The 25,791-nt window shown below is 43.6% G+C and overlaps 2 protein-coding genes across 3 annotated transcripts in view; both read left to right on the forward strand.

Moving 5' to 3' along the window:
* cln3 (CLN3 lysosomal/endosomal transmembrane protein, battenin) overlaps positions 1 to 25,791 on the forward strand; it is a 313,824-nt gene that overhangs the window by 264,774 nt on the left and 23,259 nt on the right. The gene's annotated exons all lie outside the window — the stretch shown is intronic.
* dus1l (dihydrouridine synthase 1-like (S. cerevisiae)) lies at positions 6,859 to 25,787 on the forward strand. Of its 2 annotated transcripts, XM_072369716.1 has the most exons (14): positions 6,859 to 7,165; positions 7,349 to 7,594; positions 8,077 to 8,185; positions 8,289 to 8,339; positions 8,536 to 8,648; positions 8,762 to 8,844; positions 8,952 to 9,055; positions 9,224 to 9,371; positions 10,627 to 10,723; positions 18,060 to 18,148; positions 18,341 to 18,510; positions 18,590 to 18,627; positions 22,339 to 22,414; positions 23,140 to 25,787. In XM_072369716.1, the coding sequence occupies exons 2-14, from the start codon at positions 7,358 to 7,360 to the stop codon at positions 23,268 to 23,270; spliced, it is 1,446 nt and encodes a 481-aa protein (XP_072225817.1). In that variant the 5' UTR covers positions 6,859 to 7,165; positions 7,349 to 7,357; the 3' UTR covers positions 23,271 to 25,787. The 2 variants fall into 2 exon arrangements, with proteins under 2 accessions (XP_072225817.1, XP_072225816.1); XM_072369715.1 differs by lacking the exon at positions 6,859 to 7,165 and having other exon boundaries at positions 7,189 to 7,594.

Raw genomic sequence — 25,791 nt, forward strand, 5'->3', positions numbered from 1 at the left:
CAGACTTTCAAAATAAAAAGCATGTTCAGTTGTCCGGGTGGAGAACGTGTGGAGACCATTGACGTTACTACGTATTCTTGGACACCTCACTGCGAGAAAAGGTATCAAAGTAACCACTGAAAACACTTTCAGCATCCACATTCACACATCTGGTGGATGGTCATGTTCAGGAAGGATGGCTCTGGAAAAGTGACTGATGTCATGAAATACCAATATCAATATATATGGCCCAATTGTGACCTAAACATACGACTATAAAAAAAAAACTAGTCACGTGAACATGAAAAGACTTTGCACACGTGAACAGATACTAAGATAGCGGAATGTACATTTCTCTGAAGTTGATGTGATGTAAAAAATATACAGTTTCCTCTTACTGTGCAGTCATCTGAAGTTAGGAGTCAGTTTATTTCTGCAGTAAGTGCTCATAATGCAGAAGAATGGTCCCATTCAAGGGTTCTTTGCATCATGTGTGGAAACCTTTAATTATCATCGGTGGACTGAGTGGTGCTGATCTATTACTATTTGCTTTGATGTCAAATTTGAATGTAAAAAAAAAAAACGTAACCTGTTCAGTCACTTTCAATTATGGCAGACAAACAAGTGACACATCTGAGCAGAATAATACCAGTTCTAAGAGAGAGTGGACCTAAATGCATACTGAAAGAAAGATGACCGAAGTAGACAGATGATCCCTGAAGGTTTATTATAGTCAAATTTATTCATATAGCACATTTCATGTACAAAACAATTCAAAGTGCTTTACATCAAATAAAAGCATTGCAGCAGGGAGCAGAAAAAGAATTAGAAATATGTAATAGAATATAAATATAAATAAATAAGATAATTAAAATTAATTAAAATTAATAAAAACAAGCAACAGTCTAGATAAGTTAAAATATACCGTGCAGATTTCATGCATAGATACATGAGAAAAGAAATGTTTTTAACCTGGATTTAAAAATGTCTACATTTGGTGACAGTTTAATCTCCTCTGGCAGTTTGTTCCACTTGTTTGCAGCATAACAGCTAAATGCTACTTCTCCATGTTTGGTCTGGACTCTGGACTGGACCAGCTGACCTGAGTCCTTGGATCTAAGAGCTCTGCTTGGTTTATATTCTCTGAACATATCACAGATGTATTTTGAGCTTAAACCGGTCTGAGATTTGAAAACCATCAGCAGGCTTTTAAAATCTATTCTGTGACTGACTGGAAGCCAGTGTAAAGATTTTAAAACTGGTGTGATGTGTTCAGATCTCTTAGTCCTGGTTAAAACTCTAGCAGCAGCGTTCTGGATGAGCTGCAGATGTTTAATGCTCTTTTTGGGAAGTCCAGTTAAAAGACCATTACAGTAATCGAGTCTACTGGAGATGAATTCATGGATGAGTTTCTCCTGGTCTTTTTGGGAGAGAAAACCTTTAATTCTGTTGATGTTTCTGAGTTGGTAAAAAGCTGCCTTTGTGGCAGCTTTGATGTGGCTGCTGAAAGTCAGATCTGAGTCTATCAACACTCCAAGGTTACCAACTTGGTCAGTGATTGTAAGGGCCCGAGTCTCAAGATATTTACCAATGCTGACCCTCTTCTCTTTGCTACCAAACAGAATGATCTCAGTTTTGTCTTCATTTATAGAATTAGAATAGAATTCATTTATAGAATTGTAGAAATTCTCTCTCATCCAGGAGCTTATTTCCTCCAGACACTGACACAGTACGTCTGCTGGGCTGCAGTCGTCTGGTGACAGAGACACATAAAGTTGTGTATCATCTGCATAACTGTGATAATTGATGTTAAAGTTCTGCAATATATGACCGAAAGGGAGCATATACAAGTTAAACAGAAGAGGTCCAAGAACTGACCCCTGGGGGACTCCACAGCCACTGAGCCACTCGCTCAGATTCATAGCTGCCAATTGTAACAAAATAACTCCGTCCTTCTAAATAGGACCTGAACATGTTATTGGGATTAAAGGAACTGCATTAGGCTGGTTTAAGTCATATTTATCTGATAGATTCCAGTTTGTTCTTGTAAATGAAGAATCTCCCTCACACGTTGGAGTAAGTCATGGAGTTCCTCAGGGTTCTGTGCTTGGATCGATTCTTTTTACTTTATACATGCTTCCATTAGGTAACATTATCAGACAGCATGACATAAATTTCCATTGTTATGCTGATGATACTCAGCTGTACTTATCTATGAAACCAGATGAAACCAATAGGTTGGTCCTGTTAAATTCAGAATAGAATTTAAGATTCTTCTCCTCACATATAAAGCTCCTAATGACCAAGCTCCATCATATCTTAAAGATCTCATTGTAAGATATTTTCCTAACAGAGCACTTCGCTCCCAAACTGCAGGTTTACTTGTTGTTCCCAGAGTTTCTAAAAGTAGAATGGGAGATAGAGCCTTCAGTTATCAGGCCCCTCTCTTGTGGAATAAGCTGCCAGTAAATGTCCGGGAAGCAGACACCCTTTCCACTTTTAAGATTAGGCTTTAAAACTTTCCTTTTTGATAAAGCTTATAGTTAGGGATGGCTCAGGTAATCCTGAAACATCCCATAGTTAAGCTGCTATAGGTTTAGACTGCTGGGGGACCTCATCTGTCACACCTTTCCTCACTTTGCTCTCTTTTTCCCCCTGTTTAATTTCACAATTGATTTTATGTACATGTGACATTATTGTGGTCATTAACCTGTGTTTCCCTGTTCCAACAGATATCCTTTGAATGGCGTTATGGTGTTTTTCCCCCCTCTTTTCCCTCTTTTCTGTCTTCTCAAACCCCAGCTGGTCGAGGCGGATGGCCACCCATCCTGAGTCTGGTTCTGCCAGAGGTTTCTTCCTGTTAAAAGGGAGTCGTTCCTTTCCACAGTCGCCACAGGCACGCTCAGGACGGGAGATTGGACTGAAGACAAGTTTCGGTGCAATCTGTTGGTTTCCTTAGCTAGGATATTATTTTTTGAATTGGCTCTATATGAATTAATTGGATTATGATTACAATGAATTGAATTCCAATTGGCTTGAATTTGACTATATTACTTAAGTGCCTTGAGATGACAATTGTTGTAATCTGGCGCTATATAAATAAAATTGAATTGAATTGAACCAGTAAAGGACCGCTCCAGAAGTTATAATTAAAACAGAGATACACTGCAGGCTTAAGCTAATGGGAATTAAACAATGATCCGGCAATGAGTAACAGAAACCCAGTGTAATGAGGAGATGGAAAACAGATGACTGCCATCAGTAACTAAGCCCAGAAGAGTAAAAGTAAATACCCAAGGGGGTAGACTATACAAAATAAAACAGGAAACAAGGAGACAGAAGATAAATAACCAAAATTAAACAAAAGTACAAAGTATTACATGAATAAATAGAAACACAAATCTACGGCTCATGAGGCTTGGCCAGATGCTCCAACAAAAACTGCTTACTTACCACATTATTAATAGTCTCATATATCAGCAGGTTTCTACCTTTCCACTTTAACAACCACTCATATGATCTTCTCTGCTTTCCTCTCCACAGATTTGTAAAACAAATCTGCCATAAAATAACAGATTTTTTTATTCAGCATGAAGTTATCATCGAGGTAACTAACCTTGTTCTACGGTTAGTTGTTTTATAACTTCATATTCTTATCAGTCTTTGTTATTCTCATTTTATTATGCTTCAAATTATCTTTAAAATTTTTGTTAAAATGGATCAACTCAGCAGTGAAGTAACAGGATGAACAACTGTGCAAAGTAAGTCAAACTTTATTTATATAGCACCTTTAAAGATCAATAGTGCTTCACATAAAAACTGAACAGAAATAAAAGATTAGATCTTAGCAGCTTTTTAAAAGAGATCACGAGTCTGCAGCTCTCAGGCTCAGCAGAAGAGAGTTCTTGAGTCTGAGAGCCATTCTGTCTCCTTCAGGTCTCAGCCTTGGATGATGTACAGCCAACAGGCCCTGATGACATGACCTCAGGTCCCTACTGGAGACGTATGGATGGAAAAGTTCTCTGGTGTAAACTGCGCTTGTCCATGCAGAGCTCTTAAAGTCAAGTCAAAGTTACACTGCTACTCTGATATAATAAACAGAGAGATTTACTGAAGAAGTCTTAAAATGGAAACACTTGGAAAACTCAAATCAATTTGGACTGTATGGATGCTTTAACCAGAGCCATGCCCGTGTGAATGTACAGCAGTTGTGTAAGATGTTAGTTGGGACAGTACATGCTCAGAGGTATGACGAATACAGACCCCAAAGTCCTGCTGGGACACACCACCGAAAGTGACATGGAGCAGCAAGGCGAGATCCCATTGGACGTAAAGTTGCAGACAGACAGGCAGCTGCCAGGCAATCAACCAGATAAGTCACATATGATGATGAAATGAAGATGAAGGTTGTAGTATAGACGTGGCAAAGGCCTCTAACTGTACCACCAAGGAGCTGCAAGAATATTAGGAAATATGAAGTGATTAGATTAGATCCAATATGGCCTTTTCAACCGTTTTTCAACCAGCAAAAGACGTGTTAGGTGCTGCAATGCCCACAGTAGAAGAGCTACTCCAGCAGACTTCAGGAACAGCATTTCCCAAAGAGTGCAGTCCAGGGATGGAACATACAGAAACCCTAGCAGCAGCATGGGAATCCATTTATATAGGACTTTTCCAGTCTTGTTGACGCCTCAAAGATCTTTGTACTACAAGCCACTTTCTCCCACTCGCACACATATTCTTACATTTCTAAGTCTATACAGGTCATGTGGAAATGTGAACTGGAAAAATAAATAAAATTGAATTAAATGAAAGTGAAACAACACAAAGAAAATGTTCCTATCATTCCTTATATGCTGTCATTATGCATGGCTATTACTGCTGGCAGGATTGACCTCCCGGAATAGATCCTAATTTATCATTGTAAAAATATACTCAGTAAAATATCATGAAATTAAAATGCATTACCAGGTGTCAAAAAGATAAACTTCACCTAAAAGCAATACAATTAGTATAAGAAGATACGTATATGAATGAAATTAAGAAAAACACCACACATCCCCATTATACAGGCATTCACATAACTTTAAATTATATTGCACATTATATTTATCGATCATATGTTGTCATTATAAAAGGATGTTTAAGTTTTTGATTTGTTAAGTGCAGTGATAGCATAAAGAAATGTTCTTAAATCAGTTTGTTTTTGCTTTTTTGATCTAAAACGTCTGCTTGAAAGCAGCAGTTCAAACCAACAATGTCCTGGGTGAGATGGATCGTTAAGAATGTTCTGTGTGTTCTTTATCATTCAGGTGCTGTATTGTTCCGTCAAGGAGTGAGGGGGGTGGCTGATGATTTTTTTGGGCTGATCCACACAGACCTGTAGCACCATCCCGTCAGGTCCTGCCGCTTTCCATGGCTTCACTGCCCTTAGTGTAAGCATCACCTCATGCTCTTCCACCAAGAAGAGGTGACTGCTGTGGGCTGGTGGGTTGGAGTGAGACTGCCTCTGGTGGCTCCACCTCTGAGCAGGCAAAGGGGCAGTTCAGCTCCTTTGGCAATGAAGCATCACCATGAACAGCTGAATAGCTGCAGGGTCTGTAGTTTGTGATATGCTGGACTCCCTGCCACTCTTGCCTGTGGAAGCAAGCCTCGATCATTCTCCTGAAGGCAGCTTTGGGGTCTCTGATGCTTCTCTTGAGATTGGTCGGGCAGCACTGTCTAGTGCCGGTTCCTCTCCCTGAGCAGGTGCTGTACTTCTTCAGTCATCATGGGCTTTTAGTTTGGATAAAACAGATTGCACTTATCCACAGTGACAGCGTTTATGCAAAAATTGATGTAGTCCAGTACAGCTGCTGTGTACAGCTGGAGATCCTGATGTTCAAATGCTTCCCAGTTTGTATACGCAAAGCGGTTCTGAAGCTGTTCAGAGGCACCTTCAGTCCAGGTTTAAACAGTTTTAGATATGATGAGAGCACTTTTCTTGAGAGGGTATATGATAGGATTAATAGCAACAACAGGTGGTCAGACTGGCCAAGGTGAAGCAGCTGTATCATATCATTCTGTGCTGCAGCGATGCTGAAGAGGCCTCTCATCTTAATCATCTTTTTGTTTCGTTCACATTCACGGTGAGGTGATTGTTCCCACACCGTGCCACAAAGTAATTGACCTGGTCCCTGTACTCAGCCTCTTGTCCATCACTGATACACCCAACAAATACAGAGTCATCAGAGTATTTCTGTAGATGACAAGACTCCAGTTGTACTGGTAGGCTGAGATGTACAGAGTGAAGAGAAATGTTAAGAGTACAGTCCTGTGGTGCTCCTTTGCTGCTGACCACCTTCTCAGACACACAACCCTTTAGTTTCACAAACTGTAGTGTGTTTGTCAGGTAGTCAATAACCCATGTGGTTATTTCCCAGTTCCACGCTCCACCTCATCCTGCAGGTGGACTCATCCCCACATGAGCCCACCACAGTGGTGTCATCAATGAACTTGAAGAACAGGAATCAAACCACTGATCTCCAGATAAACAGATGACAGCTCTATCACTTTAGCCATAGTTTTTTTTTTACATAGATATTTAATTGAACTGCTGTATTTTGAAATATACATACTATACAACTATTGTGTCTGCACAGGAAGTACTCTTATGCGTGGATTAAAGTGAGATTTGGCATATAGGGCTGCTACTTGTCCCGTAGAAGCTTTAAGTACAGAGATGGGTATCTTATTTTTCACCTCTGTCGTTATACAGCCAAAGGGAGGCGATAATATCAGGAATCAAAAGGATGTCTACCGTTATTTTCAGAAAGAGGAAGAAAAGTGGAAAGCTGGAAAAGTTTCCCACCGGCGCTATTTCGCTGTTGCACACGGTTGGAAAGCGTTGTGTTAGGGTTCTCCCAAAATTTAATACTAAAGAGGTGAAACAACTAAGTGTCTATTCATGTCAATGCAGACACACTCAGCACACCTATAATTATTATATTCGTTCGGTTAAAGTCGTCGCTGTGGAAAAACCGCGGTAGGACATCATCACGTGCTTTAAGTCAACTGACTGCAGTTAGCCGTGTTAGCAGCGCGCCACTCTGCAGGACATGCTGGAAAGTGAATACTAAATGGAAACCAGAAGGGACTTCCTGCTTTTACTGGCGTCTGGGATTTTTCACATAGACGTTTAATCAAAGTTAGTTTGGGAAAAGCTAGAATCAAGAGGACAATATTATTTTAGTTGTTCTGTGGCATTTGGCTCTACAAGTGATTTGGGGGGCTGTTTTTGGTAGATAGTAGTTGGTTATCAAATGTTGCATCATTCAGAGAATACTGTATGGATGTCTAACAAATTGCTGCTCCGTGTGATCTGTTGAAGTCTTCTGCGATGGCAAAGCTCCAGGGATTTGAATTCTGGAGGAAGACCCTAAGAGAAGCGCGCTTTGTGGTGGCCCCCATGGTGGACCAGAGCGAGTTGGCCTGGCGCTTACTGAGCCGCCGGCATGGCGCTCATCTTTGCTACACCCCCATGCTACACGCTCAAGTGTTTGTCCGAGACGCCAACTATAGGAAAGATAACCTCTACAGTGAAGTCTGTGAGGAGGACAGACCCCTCATTACCCAGGTGAGGATCACAAATGGAGAAGCTGATAGAAGCAGGTTCGGCGCTGTAAACTCCCGTTTATATGGTGATGAAGATTCTCAGTCATCCAGGTGAACGAGATGTTGGAGCTATCAGCTGATAAGCAGAGAGGGCTGTTTTGAGGCTGTCAGTCTCATGTGTCACTGAACCAATGTGCATGTTGTTGGGGTCATTATCACCTCAGAATTGTCTATCTCACAATCATTCACGCCACGGATGCTGTGACCTAAACTCACCCTTTCAGGCAGGTAGACAGGTCAATGACTAGTGCCCCTCTCTGCTTATCAGCTGATACTCCCCACCATCTGGTTCAGAACTGAAGAAGCCTTTCAGATGAGAGCTGAGACTTCTTCAAGATCCAAGAACAAGTCCAGTTGCCCGTTCATATGTGAAATGACACCTTACTGAAACGTGTACTGTGTGGGTCGTCGGTAGAAATCAGTGCTCCGTTGTCTTTGTGACAGTTTTGTGCCAATGATCCAGAAGTGTTCCTTCAGGCAGCTTTGCTGGCTCAGAACTACTGCGATGCCATTGACCTCAACCTGGGTTGTCCACAGATGATAGCAAAAAGAGGTACACACAGTTCTGACCCAGTAGAACCCTGGGCATGCAGACATATTGATGGATCTGCATAAAACTAAATAAAAGCACTAAGCCGGGGGGGATTTTTTTTCAGGACACTATGGAGTGTTTCTACAGGATGAGTGGGAGCTGTTAGAGAAGATGGGTAAGTCTGTTAAACTCGTCATGTTTGCTCCAGTAAACAAAGTAGAACAGTTTGTCTTGTGCATCAGGACATTAAGTCGATGCTGTACCTCTGAAAAATGTCAATTCAAAGGCTATTCATAAAATCTTTCCTAAAAAAGAAAAGTACCAACCCTTTCACTGTCCAGGGAATCTAAAACCTCCCTCTTATTTGTCAGTCAGGCTAGCCAATGAAAAGCTGTCAGTGCCGATCACATGTAAGATCCGTGTGTTCAAGGAGGTTGAAAAAACAGTCCACTATGCCCAGATGCTGGAGAAGGCTGGATGTCAGGTTTGATCTCAGTTCTAACTTTACCTCTTTAGCACTGTTACTTCGCCAAAGTTTCTCAAAAAGCTTGCTAAAGTCTGAGGTGTTCATTGAGTGTTCCTCTGTCTCTTTCTCAGTTGCTGACAGTGCACGGCAGAACCAAAGATCAGAAAGGAGCCATGACAGGCATCGCGAGTTGGGAGCACATTAAAGCAGTACGGTGAGCCTGGCCTTTGTTTGAATTCCTCTGTTTTTGGTCAGCTTTATAGTATTTTAATAAAAGTACCTGGAATGCTGATTGATTTGTTTGGTGTGATTTGGCAACAGGAGGGCAGTGAATATTCCAGTGTTTGCTAATGGCAACATCCAACACCTGAGTGATGTGGAGCGCTGCATTCAGGAGACAGGAGTGCAGGGAGTTATGAGTGCAGGTTAGAACAAAATCCACCATCAGCCATATTTATATATATATATGGTTTCAAGAAATGTTGCTTGTATCCCTGATTGGTTCATATTTGTACATGCTAATAATTAGCATGAGCACTGGTATTTTACTGGTATTTGTTTTTCAATGAATTTCTATGTTCCATTTTTCCTAGAAGGGAATCTGCATAATCCAGCACTATTTGAGGGCTGCAGCCCCCCAGTGTGGGAAATGGCTGAGGAATATCTGGAGGTGGTGAAGCAGTACCCTCCCTGCTCTCTGTCCTACGTACGAGCCCACCTCTTCAAGCTCTGGCACCACACGTATGTCTTTGTTCCTGTGTCTTTCTGTAGATCACATTGTTGAACTCTTTGCTTTTGTAAAGGTGAAACAGGTGAAAATTGAAATGGTCATCACTGATTCTTTGGTGACACAGTAGCACTCTTAAAAAAGTGAGACAAGAGCAAAGTTGATTATGTGCAGTGAAAGCTGAAGACTTAACTTCTCAGAGTATCTTTATGTCGTGTTGAGTCTAAAAATACACTTTAGGTTGTAATCAATTCAGTGCGCTGTGGCATGTAAAGGCATAACTAACTCAATCACTTTCTTCTGTGTTCATGTAAATGCTTGAGATGACATCTCTAATCAGAATGATTTCAGTCAAACTGAAGGAATATGTGTCCATGGGAAAACTGTTGATGAGACTGAGATCAAATTCAAAACAGGAGCATAACGCATTTCACCAGCCAGTCAGCTACCAAGTCCATGCTGACCTTCTGAGGCAGCATGGTGTGACGTGTTAACAGGAAATTCTACAAAATAGAACTTTGTATTGCTTTTGAGCAGTGTGAGATATTCCCAGGACGGGTGAGAGGTGTCTGTGAACAAGTCCCTCAGCTTTGCGTCCCATTGCTGTCAAAACCAGACGAACACCAGTGAATGAGTCCAGAATGAGCAGCTGCAGGAACACAATATTTCCTCACTATACCACTTATAACTCAAAGTCAACAGCAGCATAAATGTCACAGAGAGCATTAAAGTTAAGCACACGTAGTATCTGCAATACCTCTCATCCAATGGCTTACTTTTACTTTGATGGCAATTTTCTCTCAAAAAAGGGAAAACCTCTGGATGTGGATCATTATGTTGGTTTCAGCTAGTGTTGCTAACCTGACCACGTCTTTCCTGCTCTGATTGCTTTGCTCTGATTTGTTTTTACTGTTAACAGTCAAATCCCTGATAAAACTGCTTTTATGCACATCATCTGTTTCTGTCTTCAGCCAAGAGAACAGAAGGTACCCGGCTGCTCCGAGTCGGATTCTGTCAAGCTGCCTGCCAGAGTCACTGTACACAGAACTGGAAATAAGCTTGGTAGCATAATACTTAAGAAAAAATCAATTTAATGTACAGTCCAAAGTGCAGCAAGCGGTCAGCTTATGTACAATGTAAGGTGCAAAATGGAGTCCATGGAAATGTTAGCGGCTAGTCACCAAACCAGCTAAAAAAGCAGCCAAACAGACATCCTGCGACATTTTCACATGTGCTCGTGCTGAGTTGAATGCATCTGATTTTGTTTAGGCTGCAGATCCACCAGGACCTGAGGGAAGAATTGGCTAAGGTGAAGACTCTGGAGGGCCTGGCTGATGTCAGCCGGCAGCTGAAGCAGCGCTGCCAGGTACAACTTGATAAACAGTAGCTCAAATAACACACCTGACAGAGGCAGGGAGTTAAAAAAAAGAAGCAAAGATTCACTTCTCCACACACAGTAGTGTGGTCTGCCTGTCAGTCACTTCACCCCAGCAACGCAAAATACAAGCGATACATGGTATTCTGACTGCATTAAAACGGCGTCTGCAGGGCTCCAGCCGCTGGTAAAAGTCTTTTTTGAATTCTTAAGTCATGCATTATCTCTTCCATCTAGTATATCTGCCATGCTTTGAGCTACATGTGGTATGTTGGAGTGTTAGGTTTTAACCATTTAATTGAGATAGATTTAATAGCAAATGCAAAAAATATTTTTCCGCTGTCCCGACACATCCCGTCGGTGTTGGTCCCAGTAATGAGAAAATTTAATCGCTACTTTTCATTTAAACCCCCCCCCCACATGTATTTGAGTTGGTTACCACATGTGCTTCACTACATATTACTTCCCATTTATTTTGTGGTATGTCTATGTTCATTTAGTGTATAGCTTGGGGTTGTGGATGAGACTATATGGTGGAGATGGCTTATGATAGAAATAGCCTTTTGCTCCTTTTCCTTTTAAACCTTTATCAATTAATCTCCAACTGCACTGGGCTTCAGTCCCTTTTTCACCTCAGAAGGTCCCTTAAATGTCTATAAAAGTCTGTACTGGGAAGCTGAAATTTGTCCCTGGACTGTGCCAATGATTTAAGGGCTCCATCCTTGTACAGTTGAAATTGTTTTGAGGCCATTTTCTAAAGCCATTATCCAAATGCAAGGGAGTAAAGTACTTTAAATAGCAAATATGTGTCCATGCAGAGATTGTTTTCAGCAGCCTGAGTCAGTGTTACCCTTCTACAAATTCTCACGGTGTTATTAGTCCATTCTGTCATTTGGATTTCTTTCAGAGTTGAGTCTGAGAGGGGTTGGGTCTGAAGTGGTGGCACACATACAGTAGGATTTTTTCTTTAGTAAGCCTGCACATACATGATGAGTCCTGGATCCACGTTACTCATGTTTTAACTGTGCTGTGGGGATTCCCTGTTGTATTTTGAATTCCTTGATTGGTTCATCCAGTTCTTTTGCCACAGGCTTGGATAGCTCCCTCAGGTTGGTGACTTTCAGAAATGGTGCTGAAGCGCTGTCGCCTAGAAAGGTGTCTGTTTCTATACATTTCTGTATGAGGATGTCTGAATTTCTGCAGATGTCTGAGAGATTTTATCTTGTTTTGTTAGACCATCTTGGCTGATTGCTGCTTAATTATGGACAGTGGGCTTCTCCGTCCACACGACTCCGTGCTATCCGGCGTTTTAGGATTTTCCCACTCTGGGACCCGTTTTCAAAAAATCCCGGTTTCACACCTAAAACGTTCTTGTGTGGCCCTTAGTCTTTCCATAAAAGTCTACCTGCCCTGTCGGCATTTTCAGAATGTTTTTGACTGGCGAACCTTAACTTACCCTCAGTTTTTTCAATTCTCTGTGTGCGTTTCAGAGAACACAATAAATTGGGGGATGATGATCTGATCCTATGTTGTTTGAGCTCTTTCACCTTGCCTTCTCGTTCGTTACGTTTGGCTTCACGCTTCTTTTTTGTTCTTGTGAATGAAATAATTCGGCCTCTTTTATAAGCTTTTGCACAACTGCATAAGATGGTTGTTATTAGGTGGTAAAGTGTTCGCATCTAGTTAATTTCTCGATTCTATATCAGTGAATGCAATGAATTTCTCATCATTTAAAAGTGATGCGTTCATTCTCCAATGCTAATTTGTCAGTCTATGACCAATAATCCATAAGTGCCAAAGGTGTGTGATCCGATGTGAAATGTTGATGTCTTCTATTCTGTGCAGGTTTAACTTGGTTGTAAAAAAACAGATAGTTTCTTGAATAGGATGAATGTCGATGTGAAAAGAGGACAAGCTCTATATCCTTGGGGAATTTACATCTCCAGATATCCACCATACCTGCCTCTGATACAAAGTGCTTTAGTGTTCTACTCATTTTAGATGGAGTGAGTCCATCTATGCGCTGGGACATGACAGAGTGGACGTCTCCACCTAGTAACAGAGTGCCAGAGCCGTGTGATGAGCACTGCATTCATGGAATCAGGGTTCTTGAGCCTTGTTTGGAGCGTATGTATTAATGAAAGAGAATTCTGTCATTTCTGTCAATAAGTCCCATTTATTAAAATAAATCAGTCTTCCGATTCTTTATAGTCTTTAGTTGGTATAAAGTTAATCTTCCTGTGTGTCACTCCCAGAGTTGTGTGAGAAGTAAAATACTTTATTGGACAATGACTTTCTTCATTTGGTCATGCCCTCCATTAGGTAGGATGGTTACTTGTGCGAATGCTATTTGACCAAATATGCTTTCAGAGATGTGTGTGCATTAATTCATCATCTTATCGCACAGTCCCTGGGTAACAACAGTCTGATCACTAACACCATCAGGTGAGACTGAGGGCAGCTTTGTGAGCCAGGTAGCAAAGCATTACAAAGGTAATGCCTTTGCTGTTATATCAGTAAAAGCAGAGTCTAGTTTCACAGCCTTCAGTCCTGCAAATCTGGCAAGGACTTAAATAAAAAGAAATTAAGATCATTAATATTTATTCTTTGTATTTCTATTTCGACAAAGTGGTGCAAATAAGACAAAGGGGGCTTGCCATGTTGAGGGAAGGGGGTTGAAAAAGTGCTTGATAATTCTACATTTGTATTTAAATTGACGTGTGCTTTGACTCACATCTGGGAAGACTGTCAGAAGGCCATTGGGCTGCTGTTGAAAGTGAGTTGTCTTGCACAAACTCTAGCTCTTCTTGGAATATATGTGGTCTCTCCCTCAGCCTGATATTTTGCAGTAATCACATGTAGCTTTTCGCTCACTTTATACTGTGTTAGCCTGCTGTGAGAGCGTTCTATGATGACTTCTTTCCACCTGAAAGAATTCCTTTAGAGGTTTGGAGACAGCAATGGGAGAGCTTGAACCTCGTTGCTCAGGTATTCCTGTTATTCTTATATTTTCCTCCTCATCCTGCCGTTTTTGACTTCACACTTTTGTTTTAGTGCTTCTCCCTGTCTTTTTGAGGTGGGTCATGGTAGTTTGTGCAAGCACCACTTTATCTGACCACATCTCCACTTCTTTGATGTTAACCGGTGAGCAGTTGTGATGCTCGCCATCTCAGCTTTCAGCTATTGTATTTTGTTCTTCAGTCAGTCAAAGTAATTTGCTAGAGCTCTTTTTATCAGCTTTCACTGACGCAGTGTCCATGGTGATATTTTCCATGGAGGCAGGTTAGGTCTGCCCAGGCTTGTCTGGAACTTTATCCGGGGATCTGTGGGGTCTTTGGTTGACTCTACCTTCGTACTTAAGAGAGGTTTTCTGGGCCTGTTTGGAAGTTGTGCTGCTTGAGAGCATTCTCCTTGTATTCCTGATACTGTTCAACATCTGTTTTGATGAGTTATCATGCCAACACAGGAGTTGTTTAGAAACTGAAGCAGCTGATTGAGCTTTCCAAATTCAAACTGGCCTGGGAAAAGACCCCAAATTCTCAATGATTTGACAAATACCATTGATGTTGAGCAGGAACAAGATGGACGAAGAGTTGGAGTTCAGGCCAGGTCTTCCTTCAGTACTGATGGTGAACGTCGGATTGCTAGCAAATAAAATCAAAAAGCTTGTTCAGTGTTTCTCTACCTGACTTTAAGATTATACGAGCCGACCGGGACATCAGTAGCAGTGGGGAAAGCAAACGTATTGTAGTGCTTGCTAACAGCAGATGGTGTCATGTCTGTGAAGAAGATCTGTACCTTTAACACTGAGCTGCTAGCTGTGAGTTTACGTCCTTATTATTTACTGGCAGTGTTCACCTTTGTTATTCAAGTATTGGTGTATACCTGGCCGTGCTTCTGACACCCTGTATAGCGTCATATGCTAGGTTGTTGCCAGGCAACAATCGTAACGTCTTAATGCATTCGCGACAATTTCAGAAAATTTCAACCACACCTCCCTCTCACTACATTTCAATAGTTTGTCAAGTGCCCCACCAGGTAGAATAAAAAGTTGGACTTATTCTGTCCAAATGTGAAAGACTCCTCTGCTTTCATTAGGAAAGTCTGACCTGGGGTAGTTCTCCTCATCTCCAGCTAAACATCCATTGTTTCACAGCAACCTGTGACTGTATGGACTGAAAAAAATAACGTTTGAGGCCACATGGGGATGATTTTGATTAGGGATGTTCCGATCCAGATGTTTTTGCCTCCCGATACAATACGATTTTTTTTTTAATGATTAGTCTTGCTAATCCGATACAGACAAATAGTGCGGAATTATGATAACAAATGGTAAGTTTCATTGTGTGGAAAAAACCAAAGATAATTTTTTTGTGCAAGGCAACATTTCACTTAACTTAAACATTTCTTTCCTAATTTTTAAAAAGCAAACAAAGAGATATAAATATACTGAATTACTTATTTATTTAATAATTGTTCAAACAATCTTAACCGTAAAAATGTAACAAGTGTAACTGGTTCAGTCGGTGCAATCAGGGATTCAAAATCCAATGTAAACCAAATATTAAATTACAAAGGAGCTGAAATTGAGAAAAAAAAACAATAACTTCACTAGCTTGGTTGGTAGACTTTTAAAATAAATAGTAATCTGCTCTTTATATAGTTCAGTGCAAATGGGAATTAAACATCTGAACAAAACAACAGCTTCTCTGGCTTCGTAAAAACTAACCAAAAAGTGCAGAAGGTCCTTGAATGAATGCCAATGCTGGACAGGACAAGGGGGAATGAAAAAAAAATAATAAAAAAGATCGGCGATGTGGATCAGCCCGTTATTTATCGGTACCGCTATCCGATCCAAATATCGGATCGGTGCATCCTTAATTTTAATGCAATGTGTGACAGACTACATTAATGTTAGTGTGCAGTGTTTTCCTCTTAAGAACAGTGAGGTACTTTCCCTGTCACAAACCACCAGTCACCATCACCAGTGATGTAAAAAAACATGGAGAACAAAGCCTTCAGAGAGGGAGATGGGGGGTTGTTGCCAACTGTTTGAGAATAGCTGAGAAAGAAGATAACAGAGCAAAGAGGGGTCCAGAGAAGAGCGAGAAAGCAAGCTCCAACAGAACATAGCAAAATGTGTGGTCAGGGATGAAAAAAAGCATACTTCTAACCTGCCTCCAGCTCCACAGACTTCATGACATACCTGTCAGCAGCCTGTATGTGAACCAGAACAAGTCTGCAGGTCCAGACGGTAGCAGTCCCAGGATCCTGAAGTTTGATTTATTTCATTACAGCACGTCCGCCAGACGTTAAAACACCATCGACCTGAGTGAACACAGCATAGAGCAGTTAAAACGTGAATGTATTTACTACTAAGAAGTTTGTATCTTTATTGTTGAAATGAAATCTGCAGTTAGTTGCTGTTGTTGTAGCGGCTGAACTAGCATGTCGTGATACCGTACTCGAAGGGATCATGTCTGCTAGCATGTCGTGATACCGTACTTGAGGGGATCATGTCTGCTAGCATGTCGTGATACCGTACTCGAGGGGATCAGGTCTGCTAGCATGTCGTGATACCGTACTCCAGGGGATCAGGTCTGCTAGCATGTCGTGATACCGTACTCGAGGGGATCATGTCTGCTAGCATGTCGTGATACCGTACTCGAGGGGATCATGTCTGCTAGCATGTCGTGATACCGTACTCGAGGGGATCATGTCTGCTAGCATGTCGTGATACCGTACTCCAGGGGATCAGGTCTGCTAGCATGTCGTGATACCGTACTCGAGGGGATCATGTCTGCTAGCATGTCGTGATACCGTACTCGAGGGAATCAGGTCTGCTAGCATGTCGTGATACCGTACACGAGGGGATCAGGTCTGCTAGTATGTCGTGATACCGTACTCGAGGGGATCATGTCTGCTAGCATGTCGTGATACCGTACTCGAGGGGATCAGGTCTGCTAGCATGTCGTGATACCGTACTCGAGGGGATCAGGTCTGCTAGCATGTCGTGATACCGTACTCGAGGGGATCAGGTCTGCTAGCATGTCGTGATACCGTACTCGAGGGGATCAGGTCTGCTAGCATGTCGTGATACCGTACTCGAGGGGATCATGTCTGCTAGCATGTCGTGATACCGTACTCGAGGGGATCATGTCTGCGCTGAGTTAATGCGCAAAGGGTTGAAACAGCGCTCGTCAGGTCCGCTGACAGGTTTCTATTTGCTAGTTACTGTGATTTTAAGTACAAGATATTGTTCAAAATGTATAGTTTTCCATGAGAACAATGAGGTGCGTCCCTAGGACGCATGGATAGTGAATTTACTGCGTCCTTTCAGATTTGAATGTGTCAGGGACGCAGGACGTGTACCTAGCAGCATCACTGTAGTTCTATGGAATATATCTTGGCTTTTTCCTGTACTTAGAAAATCTCATAGCCACAGCTTGGGTCCTTCAGTTTCTGCACCATAATGTTTGATATCATCCAGATGTCTGTGGTGGAGAGAACAATCTGCTTTGCAGCATCTGTTGTGCGGAGTATAATGTTGAAACACCCGAGGCTTCTTCAGCTCGGCTGCAACACAGGACATGATTCCTGCCAAAAGCAAAAACCATACATGACAGCTTGTAATGACTGATGAAAAAGAATACTGCAACATTATAATGTCCCTTTAAAATGAATAGATATTTCATTTTCAGGTTATTTAATTGGGATTGCGTGGCATGAAAATACGCTGAATGTATCCGGAGGTGACTTTCCTTGATCCTTGCCAACTTGGCTAACATTAATCTACCTGAAGAATTTCATCAATACCTGCAGATGTCCTCTTAGTTGTCCTCTCCACATGTTTATTTCTTTACTTCACCCATCAAACCTGAGGTACCGTCTTAGCATGTTACAGGTACACTCAGATCAGGTCCTAATGGGTTAATAATGAGCTTCAGTTTGGATGCACAGCTCTGTGACAGTCCTCAGTATTCTTCAGTGCTGCATCCTGTCCTGCTACTTCATGCAGCAGCAGCAGCACACATTGCATGTTGGCAATAGGTGGACTCCATTCTCCAAATAATGAGTGTGATTCCATATTTCTTTGGAATATGAGAAGTGCACACGTGGGCAGATGCAGCCATTCCCTCTGAGAGCTCACTGTGCAACAGGTTATTTTTTCCCTTTACCCCACTTGTGCACCATTCTCAATCTGCTGCTGGTTTAGTTAAACCGTGTACTCTCTCCAGTGGCAGTGTGATGTGCTCTTACGTCAGTGTGTCTGCAGAGTGTGATTGATTTTCACCTTGTACTACTGCAGCTGTCTGTGTCCATGCAGGAGGAGATAGCCAAAGCAAAAGGTGTAGAACAGAAAGGGGGCGACCTACCCTTCCCCCACTGGATCTGCCAACCGTACGTCAGACCAGCGTAAGTCACTGTCTTTTGTTTGCTGTTTCATACACATTCTCATACACAATGCTGTAGATTTGTTCTCCTCAGTAAAGTAAATCATGACATTTTGAAACTGAAGGATGCATTTCTCATTAAAGTATTTCTAAAAAGCAATGTCTTCCCAAGAGCTGAGTTTTATTTTAACTGTCAACTGGCAATGCCCTACAGGCCAAAGCAGCCAGTTACCAACGGTGCCTGTTTGAGCACAGAGGTAAATAAGGCTGTGTGTCACAAGAGGGCGCTGGAGGACTTGGATGGAGCAGCTGACACCCTTTCCAAAAATAAGCAGAAAAAAAGATCCCGCAACCCCAACAAAAATTTCAGTCCTGAGCAGAAACGTGAGTTTAACTCTGATTCATCAATTATTTCTTCATATGAAGCACTGTTACTGAGCATAACTGTTCTTTCCTCCTGCAGCCAAGTACCTCAAATGTGAACAGTGCGGCAACCCAAAGGTAAGGAGTCACTTAAAGCGATGTCTTTGTGCTTTTCATCTGGTGGATGGAGACGCATTAGAAAATCAGGGAGGGTATTGTGTGGCCATGTGCTCTTGATCATGATATAAATATCTATATAGATGTGCCAATATAGGTATTTATGTGTATAAATAAATAGATCTGCCTTTCCACATATATGAATTTAAGATCATCCCATTCTTAATCCAGAGGGATTAGTATGACGTCGGCCCACCCTTTGCAGCTATAGCAGCTTCAACTCTTCTGGCCAAGCTTTCCACAAGGTTTACGAGTGTGTTTATGGGAATTTATGGGAAGACAGAAGGCCTGGCTCACAGTCTCTGCTCTAATTCATCCCAAAGGTGTTCTATCGGGCTGAGGTCAGGTTCTTCCACACCAAACTGGCTCATCCATGTCTTTATGGACCTTGCTTTGTGCTCTGGTGCTCAGTCATGTGGAACAGGAAGGGTCCGTCCCCAAACTGTTTCCACAGAGTTGGGAGCATGAAATGGTCCAAAATGTCTTGATATGCTGAAGCATTCAGAGTTCCTTTCACTGGAACTAAGGGGCCAAGCCCAGCTCCTGAAGAACAACCCCACACCATAACCCCCCCTCCACCAAACTTTACACTCTGCACAATGCAGTCAGACAAGTACCGTTCCCCTGGCAACCTCCAAACCCAGACTCCTCAATCAGATTGCCAGATGGGGAAGCGTGATTCGTCACTCCAGAGAAAGCGTCTCCACTGCTCTGCAGTCCAGTGGCGGCATGCACGACATGGCATCCAATACTTTGCATTGCACCTGGTGATGTATGGATGCAGCTGCTCGGCCATGGAAACCAATTCCATGAAGTACTCTACGCACTGTTCTTGAGCTAATCTGAATGCCACATGAAGTTTGGAGGTCTGTAGCGATTGACTCAGCATCCGCTGAACCCACTCTGTCATTTTACATGGCCTACCACTTCGTGGCTGAGCTGCTGTCGTTCCCAATCGCTTCCACTTTATTTTAATACCACTTACAGCTGACTGTGGAATATTTAGTAGTGAATTTTCACAACTGGACTTGTTGCACAGGTGGCATCCTATCATGGTACCACATTGGGATTCTTTCACAGATGTTTGTAGAAGCAGTCTGCATGCCGAGGTGCTTGAACAGCTGAACTTAATTATTTGGAATTATTGAATCATACTCAAAATAAAAGTGGAAAACCCCATTACAGGCTGATCCAACTTGATTCAATGAGGCTCAGTAGTGTGTGTGGCCTCCACATTCCTGTATGACCTCCCTAAAATGCCTGGACATGCTCCTGATGAGGCGGTGGATGTTCTACTGAGGGATCTCCTCCCAGACCTGGATTAAAGCATCTCTCAACTCCTGGACCGTCTGTGGTACAACGTGGCGTTGATGGATGGAGCGAGACATGATGTCCCGGATGTGCTCGATTGGATTCAGGTCTGGGGAACGGGCAGGGCAGTCCATAGCATCGATGTCTTCACCATGCAGGAACTGCTGACACACCTCAGCCACGTGAGGCTTAGCATTGTCATGCATCAGAAGGAACCCAGGGCCCACTGCACCAGCATATGCTCTCACAGTGGGTCTGAGGATCTCATCCCGGTAGCTAATGGCAGTCAGGGTACCTCACATGGAGGGCTGTGCGGCCCTCTAAAGAAATGCCTCCTCACACCATTACTGACCCCCCCCCCCCCCCCCCCCCTCCAAACCGGTCATGCTGGAGGATGTTGGAGGCAGCAGAACGTTCTCCACGGCGGCTCCAGACTCTGTCACATCTGTCACAAGTGCTCAGTGTGAACCTGCTCTCATCCGCGAAGAGCACAGGGCGCCAACGGCCAATCTGCCAATCCTGGTGTTCTCTGGCAAATGCCAGTCGCCCTGCACGGTGTTGGGCTGTGAGCACAAGCCCCACTTGTGGACATCGGGCCCTCATACCATACTGGCCTGTCTCCTGGTGTACTGGCCTGTCTCCTGGTGTACTGGCCTGTCTCCTGGTGTACTGGCCTGTCTCCTGGTGTACTGGCCTGTCTCCTGGTGTACTGGCCTGTCTCCTGGTGTACTGGCCTGTCTCCTGGTGTACTGGCCTGTCTCCTGCTGTACTGGCCTGTCTCCTGGTGTAGTGGCCTGTCTCCTGGTGTAGTGGCCTGTCTCCTGGTGTAGTGGCCTGTCTCCTGGTGTACTGGCCTGTCTCCTGCTGTACTGGCCTGTCTCCTGCTGTACTGGCCTGTCTCCTGCTGTACTGGCCTGTCTCCTGCTGTACTGGCCTGTCTCCTGCTGTACTGGCCTGTCTCCTGCTGTACTGGCCTGTCTCCTGCTGTACTGGCCTGTCTCCTGCTGTACTGGCCTGTCTCCTGCTGTACTGGCCTGTCTCCTGCTGTACTGGGTGTACCGGCCTGTCTCCTGCTCTACCGGCCTGTCTCCTGCTCTACCGGCCTGTCTCCTGCTCTACCGGCCTGTCTCCTGCTCTACCGGCCTGTCTCCTGCTCTACCGGCCTGTCTCCTGCTCTACCGGCCTGTCTCCTGCTCTACCGGCCTGTCTCCTGCTCTACCGGCCTGTCTCCTGCTCTACCGGCCTGTCTCCTGCTCTACCGGCCTGTCTCCTGCTGTACCGGCCTGTCTCCTGCTGTACCGGCCTGTCTCCTGCTGTACCGGCCTGTCTCCTGCTGTACCGGCCTGTCTCCTGCTGTACCGGCCTGTCTCCTGCTGTACTGGGTGTACCGGCCTGTCTCCTGCTCTACCGGCCTGTCTCCTGCTCTACCGGCCTGTCTCCTGCTCTACCGGCCTGTCTCCTGCTCTACCGGCCTGTCTCCTGCTCTACCGGCCTGTCTCCTGCTCTACCGGCCTGTCTCCTGCTCTACCGGCCTGTCTCCTGCTCTACCGGCCTGTCTCCTGCTCTACCGGCCTGTCTCCTGCTCTACCGGCCTGTCTCCTGCTGTACCGGCCTGTCTCCTGCTGTACCGGCCTGTCTCCTGCTGTACCGGCCTGTCTCCTGCTGTACCGGCCTGTCTCCTGCTGTACCGGCCTGTCTCCTGCTGTACCGGCCTGTCTCCTGCTGTACCGGCCTGTCTCCTGCTGTACCGGCCTGTCTCCTGCTGTACCGGCCTGTCTCCTGCTGTACCGGCCTGTCTCCTGCTGTACCGGCCTGTCTCCTGCTGTACCGGCCTGTCTCCTGGTATCTCCTCCATGCTCTGGACTCTGTGCTGGGACACAGCAAACCTTCTTGCCACAGATGCATTGATGTGCCATCCTGGATGATCTGCACTACCTGAACAACTTCTGTGGGCTGTAGACACCGCCTCAGGCTACCTGTGGGGGTGAGAGCTCTGACAAAATGCAAAAGTGACCGAAACATCATCCAGAAAGGATGAGAACAGAGAAATGGTCTGTGGGCACCACCTGCAGAACCACTCCTTCATAGGGTTGTCTGTGCCTCTCATTCCCACCTGTTGTCTGTTCCATTTGCACAACAGCAGGTGAAACCCATTCACAGTCAGCGTTGCTTCATAATTGGACAGGTTGATTCACAGAAGTGTGACTGGCTTGGAGTTACATAGTGGTGTTTAGGTGTTCCTTTATTTATTTGAGCAGTGTACATGCAGATGTGTGTATGTATACATATATATGTGTGTGTGTAATGTCCGTCTTCCTTTGTCATTCTGAACACTTCATGCTGTTTCATTTTACTCTGCAGGGAAATAAATGTGTGTTCAACCTGTGTCGTGGCTGCTGTAAGAAGAAGGCTTTTAAAGAGGTGGCCGACTGTCCAAGTCAGTACATATACACATAACTATGTCAGAATTGTATTTTATCTGTTTTTCTGTTACAGTGTTTTCTAAAAAACTGTGAAAGCCATCCTCAACCACCTTTTCAAAAAGGCCCAATAAGATATTTTGTCATGACATAACTGTAGGAGTAGTGGTTGACTGGAGAGACAGCATCCATCCATCTCCTTAACCTTTCCTTTCCCTCACTAAAAGTGTGAGGAGCAGCAGGTCATTAAGAGGGCTTTCTGTGTCCTGTTAGTGGTCCTGTCTCTCTTTTTGAGTGAACTCAGTCCAGTGGGAACCAGTTTGTGACATATCTCAGGCATTGACTGTAAGTCACGTGGTCCGCACTAAGACTGCGGTGGTCGACAGCTTCTTTCTCTTCTTCTTGAATGTCTGTCTTGAACAAAATGTTAAATTCCTTAAAGTTGGACTTTTTGGTTAATTTGCTTTTATTTATTCCTTCTTGTACACAATCTCCATTTATTCTGCTCCACCTACAAGATCACAATCAATTTCTAAGCTAATTCCCTCAAAGACATAAAATGAATTAGTTTTTCACAGTCAAAATATTTGGTAATCGGACACAGATCAGGATGTGCTGCTGTCCTTTGGTGTCTGGAACCACATTTATGAAGAAAGCTGATTTATTATTTTTTTTGTTTGATTACCAAGGCGGTGAAATGAGTCTTGTCTGTATAAAAATGATTTCTGTCTTTGGTTTCCAGGCCACGGGCTGAGGTTCAAGACCAAGGCAGAGAAACGGAAAACTGAAGATGAACAGAAGGAGGGAGAGCAGACCGAGGGCTCTGTGACGCACACAGGGAGTTCAGAGCTGCAGGAGCAGCCCAAAGACTAGGGTTCTCCGTGTCCGTACATGCACAAAGCGTCCTTTTGTTGATGGGGCTTTGAGGTTTCACTTGTTTAAGAGCCAGCATGGAACAGTGAGATGTGATGGTAATACACCTGTGAAACATTTTGAGCTAACATTTGAGCTAGCCATGTTGGTCTCATGTGAACTGTTGAGCTCTTTTGCCTCTAAAGTTGACTGCTGCATAGCAGTTGTTTGAGCTTCCTGTCATTCACTGCATTTATTTCTGTTGCCAAAGAGGACGCCAAGGACAGATAGTTTTTCATCCAGTTGCAATGGCCATTGATGCCTGGTGGTACCAGATAGGCAGTGAGTAGTCAGGACTTATTAAAGTAACCACAGTGTAGGAGGAGACTCTGATTGTGAACATTAATAAACAGCCTGAAGCTGTAAAACCAAGCAAACATATTATTTTAGGGACTTCATCTGGGTGTTTGATTTTTATAGATTTTTTCAACAAATTATTTTGGACGCATCTCTTACATTGTTCTGACCAAACCTGTTACTGATGATGTCATTCACAGCAGGCATTGGACACGTTGTCACCAAACAATGACTGCATCCCACCACAAGGATGTTCAGCTGAATCGGAATCTCTTTGTGGTCCTCGTAGCGATCAAACGTATCATGAAATGAAGGTGCAGTTAAAAAAAAAAAAAAAGTTACTCGAGTACAAACTAAATGAATAAATAATTTTGCTAAAAACAATATAAATATGCTATAACTTAAAAAAAGAACATCTAAACTTAAGACTGTAATGTAATGAAGTCTGTTAGTGCACGAGATGAACTTAGCGCCATTTAGCATGGTAATGGCTGAGGGTTAGAATCTGTTTCTGAGTCTGTTTTAGTCTTTATGGCTCTGAAATGTCTACCTGAAGGGAGGATGTGATGGATCCTGCAGAATCCTCTTGACATTTCCGAGACAATGAGAACAGTGCACTTCTTCAAGTGAAGGGATAGGGCAGCTATCTATCCACCCCATGGAGCGCTGTCCTGTGCTACTGTGCTGCTGGAGAAGCATGCACAGAGCTAGCAGGCCAGGACACTCTACCAAGAAGTAGAAGTACACCAGCAGTTCCTCTGGGATGTTTTTCTTCCTGAGAACCCTCAACATGTAAAGACTCCTTTGGGCCTCTTTCAACAGAGTGCATTCCCCAGGTCAAGTCCTCCCTGATGTTGACTCCCAAGAAGCAGAAGTCTGAGACGCTCTCCACAGAGTCCACGCTGATGAGTGAATGAATGTTGTTTGCCTTCTTAAAGGTGTTTGAGGTGTTGAGGAGCAAGTTGTTGTCCCTACAACACTCTGTCACCTGCTCCACCTCATCCCTCCAGGCAGACTCATCCACCCCAGAGATGAGCCCTACTGCTGTGGTATCGTCAGCATGTCATAATGTAGTTCCTGATAAGCCTCTCGAAGCACTTCATCACCACAGGGAGTCAGAGCTACTGGCCTGCAGTCGTCGAGGCTGGTTGTGGTCTGTTTTTTAGACAGAGGGACTACAATGGAGGACTTCAGGCAGCGTGGGATGGTGGCCTGGGACAGAGACTTGTGAATATCTTGGTGAAGACCCCAGCCAGTTGGTCTGCACAGTTCTTCAGCACGGGTCCATCCGGTGCAGCTGCCTTCTGTGGGTTGATAGCCGGCAGCGTGCGCCTCACCTTCATACCTCAACCTTGGTTCTCTCGTAATAAAGATGGGGCTGGTGTTAATTTCTGCTTAAGAACAACAAGAATGCTAATAACTTGGATTTATATAGCTCCTTTTAAGTGTTGAATGAACAGCTATACAGCGAGCTGTTTAAAGGCCGCAGTGAAAAGGTGAGTCTTAAGGGCAGATCTGTCCGTGGAGCAGGCGGTTGATGGTGGAGACTGGTGTTCTGGGATGGTTTTGCTGTGAGGTAAGCAGGGTGGAGAAGTAGTCTTAATCCTGGAAAGGGCCTCCTTATAGGACTTCACGTGGTCTCCAAAGGCCAGACACTGGACTGGCGTATTTAAGCAGCTGAGAGGTGCTGAGCCACCAAACTGCCATACCCAGCAGAAAACAGACTGACAGGAGAAGACGGCGAGAGAACGGGAAACTAATGCCATGTCCTCACAAAAATAGCACAGTGGATGATGAATGTTTCTTGTGGTTTGTGTCTTGCTAAGAAATAATTTCTTAAACTAAATGATGCTGTACAAACACTTTGTGATCACTGATCAAATATTGACAAATGAAGAACAAGAGCTGCCTGCAATCTGAAGAAAAATGAGCAGGTACCAAGCTGCTCATCTTCAGTTTAAAACGTACCTTTCTTTGCTTAATTCAAATGACTTGCAATTCAAGTTTCTGCTGATTTATTTTATAATTTTTTTTGTTTGCAGCATATCTATGTTTCTCTTTGAACCAAGTAATGTTTTCATTTTATTATTAACTGGCATTTATGCAGACATAATTTACCAACAATGACGACTGCTGTCTACATCAGAAATGTATTTGTCATTATCGTGTTTTTCCCTAATAAGTT

Source organism: Leuresthes tenuis, unplaced genomic scaffold (assembly GCF_036924035.1).
Source record: "Leuresthes tenuis unplaced genomic scaffold, fLeuTen1.0.hap1 SCAF_17, whole genome shotgun sequence".
Lineage (NCBI taxonomy): Eukaryota > Metazoa > Chordata > Actinopteri > Atheriniformes > Atherinopsidae > Leuresthes > Leuresthes tenuis.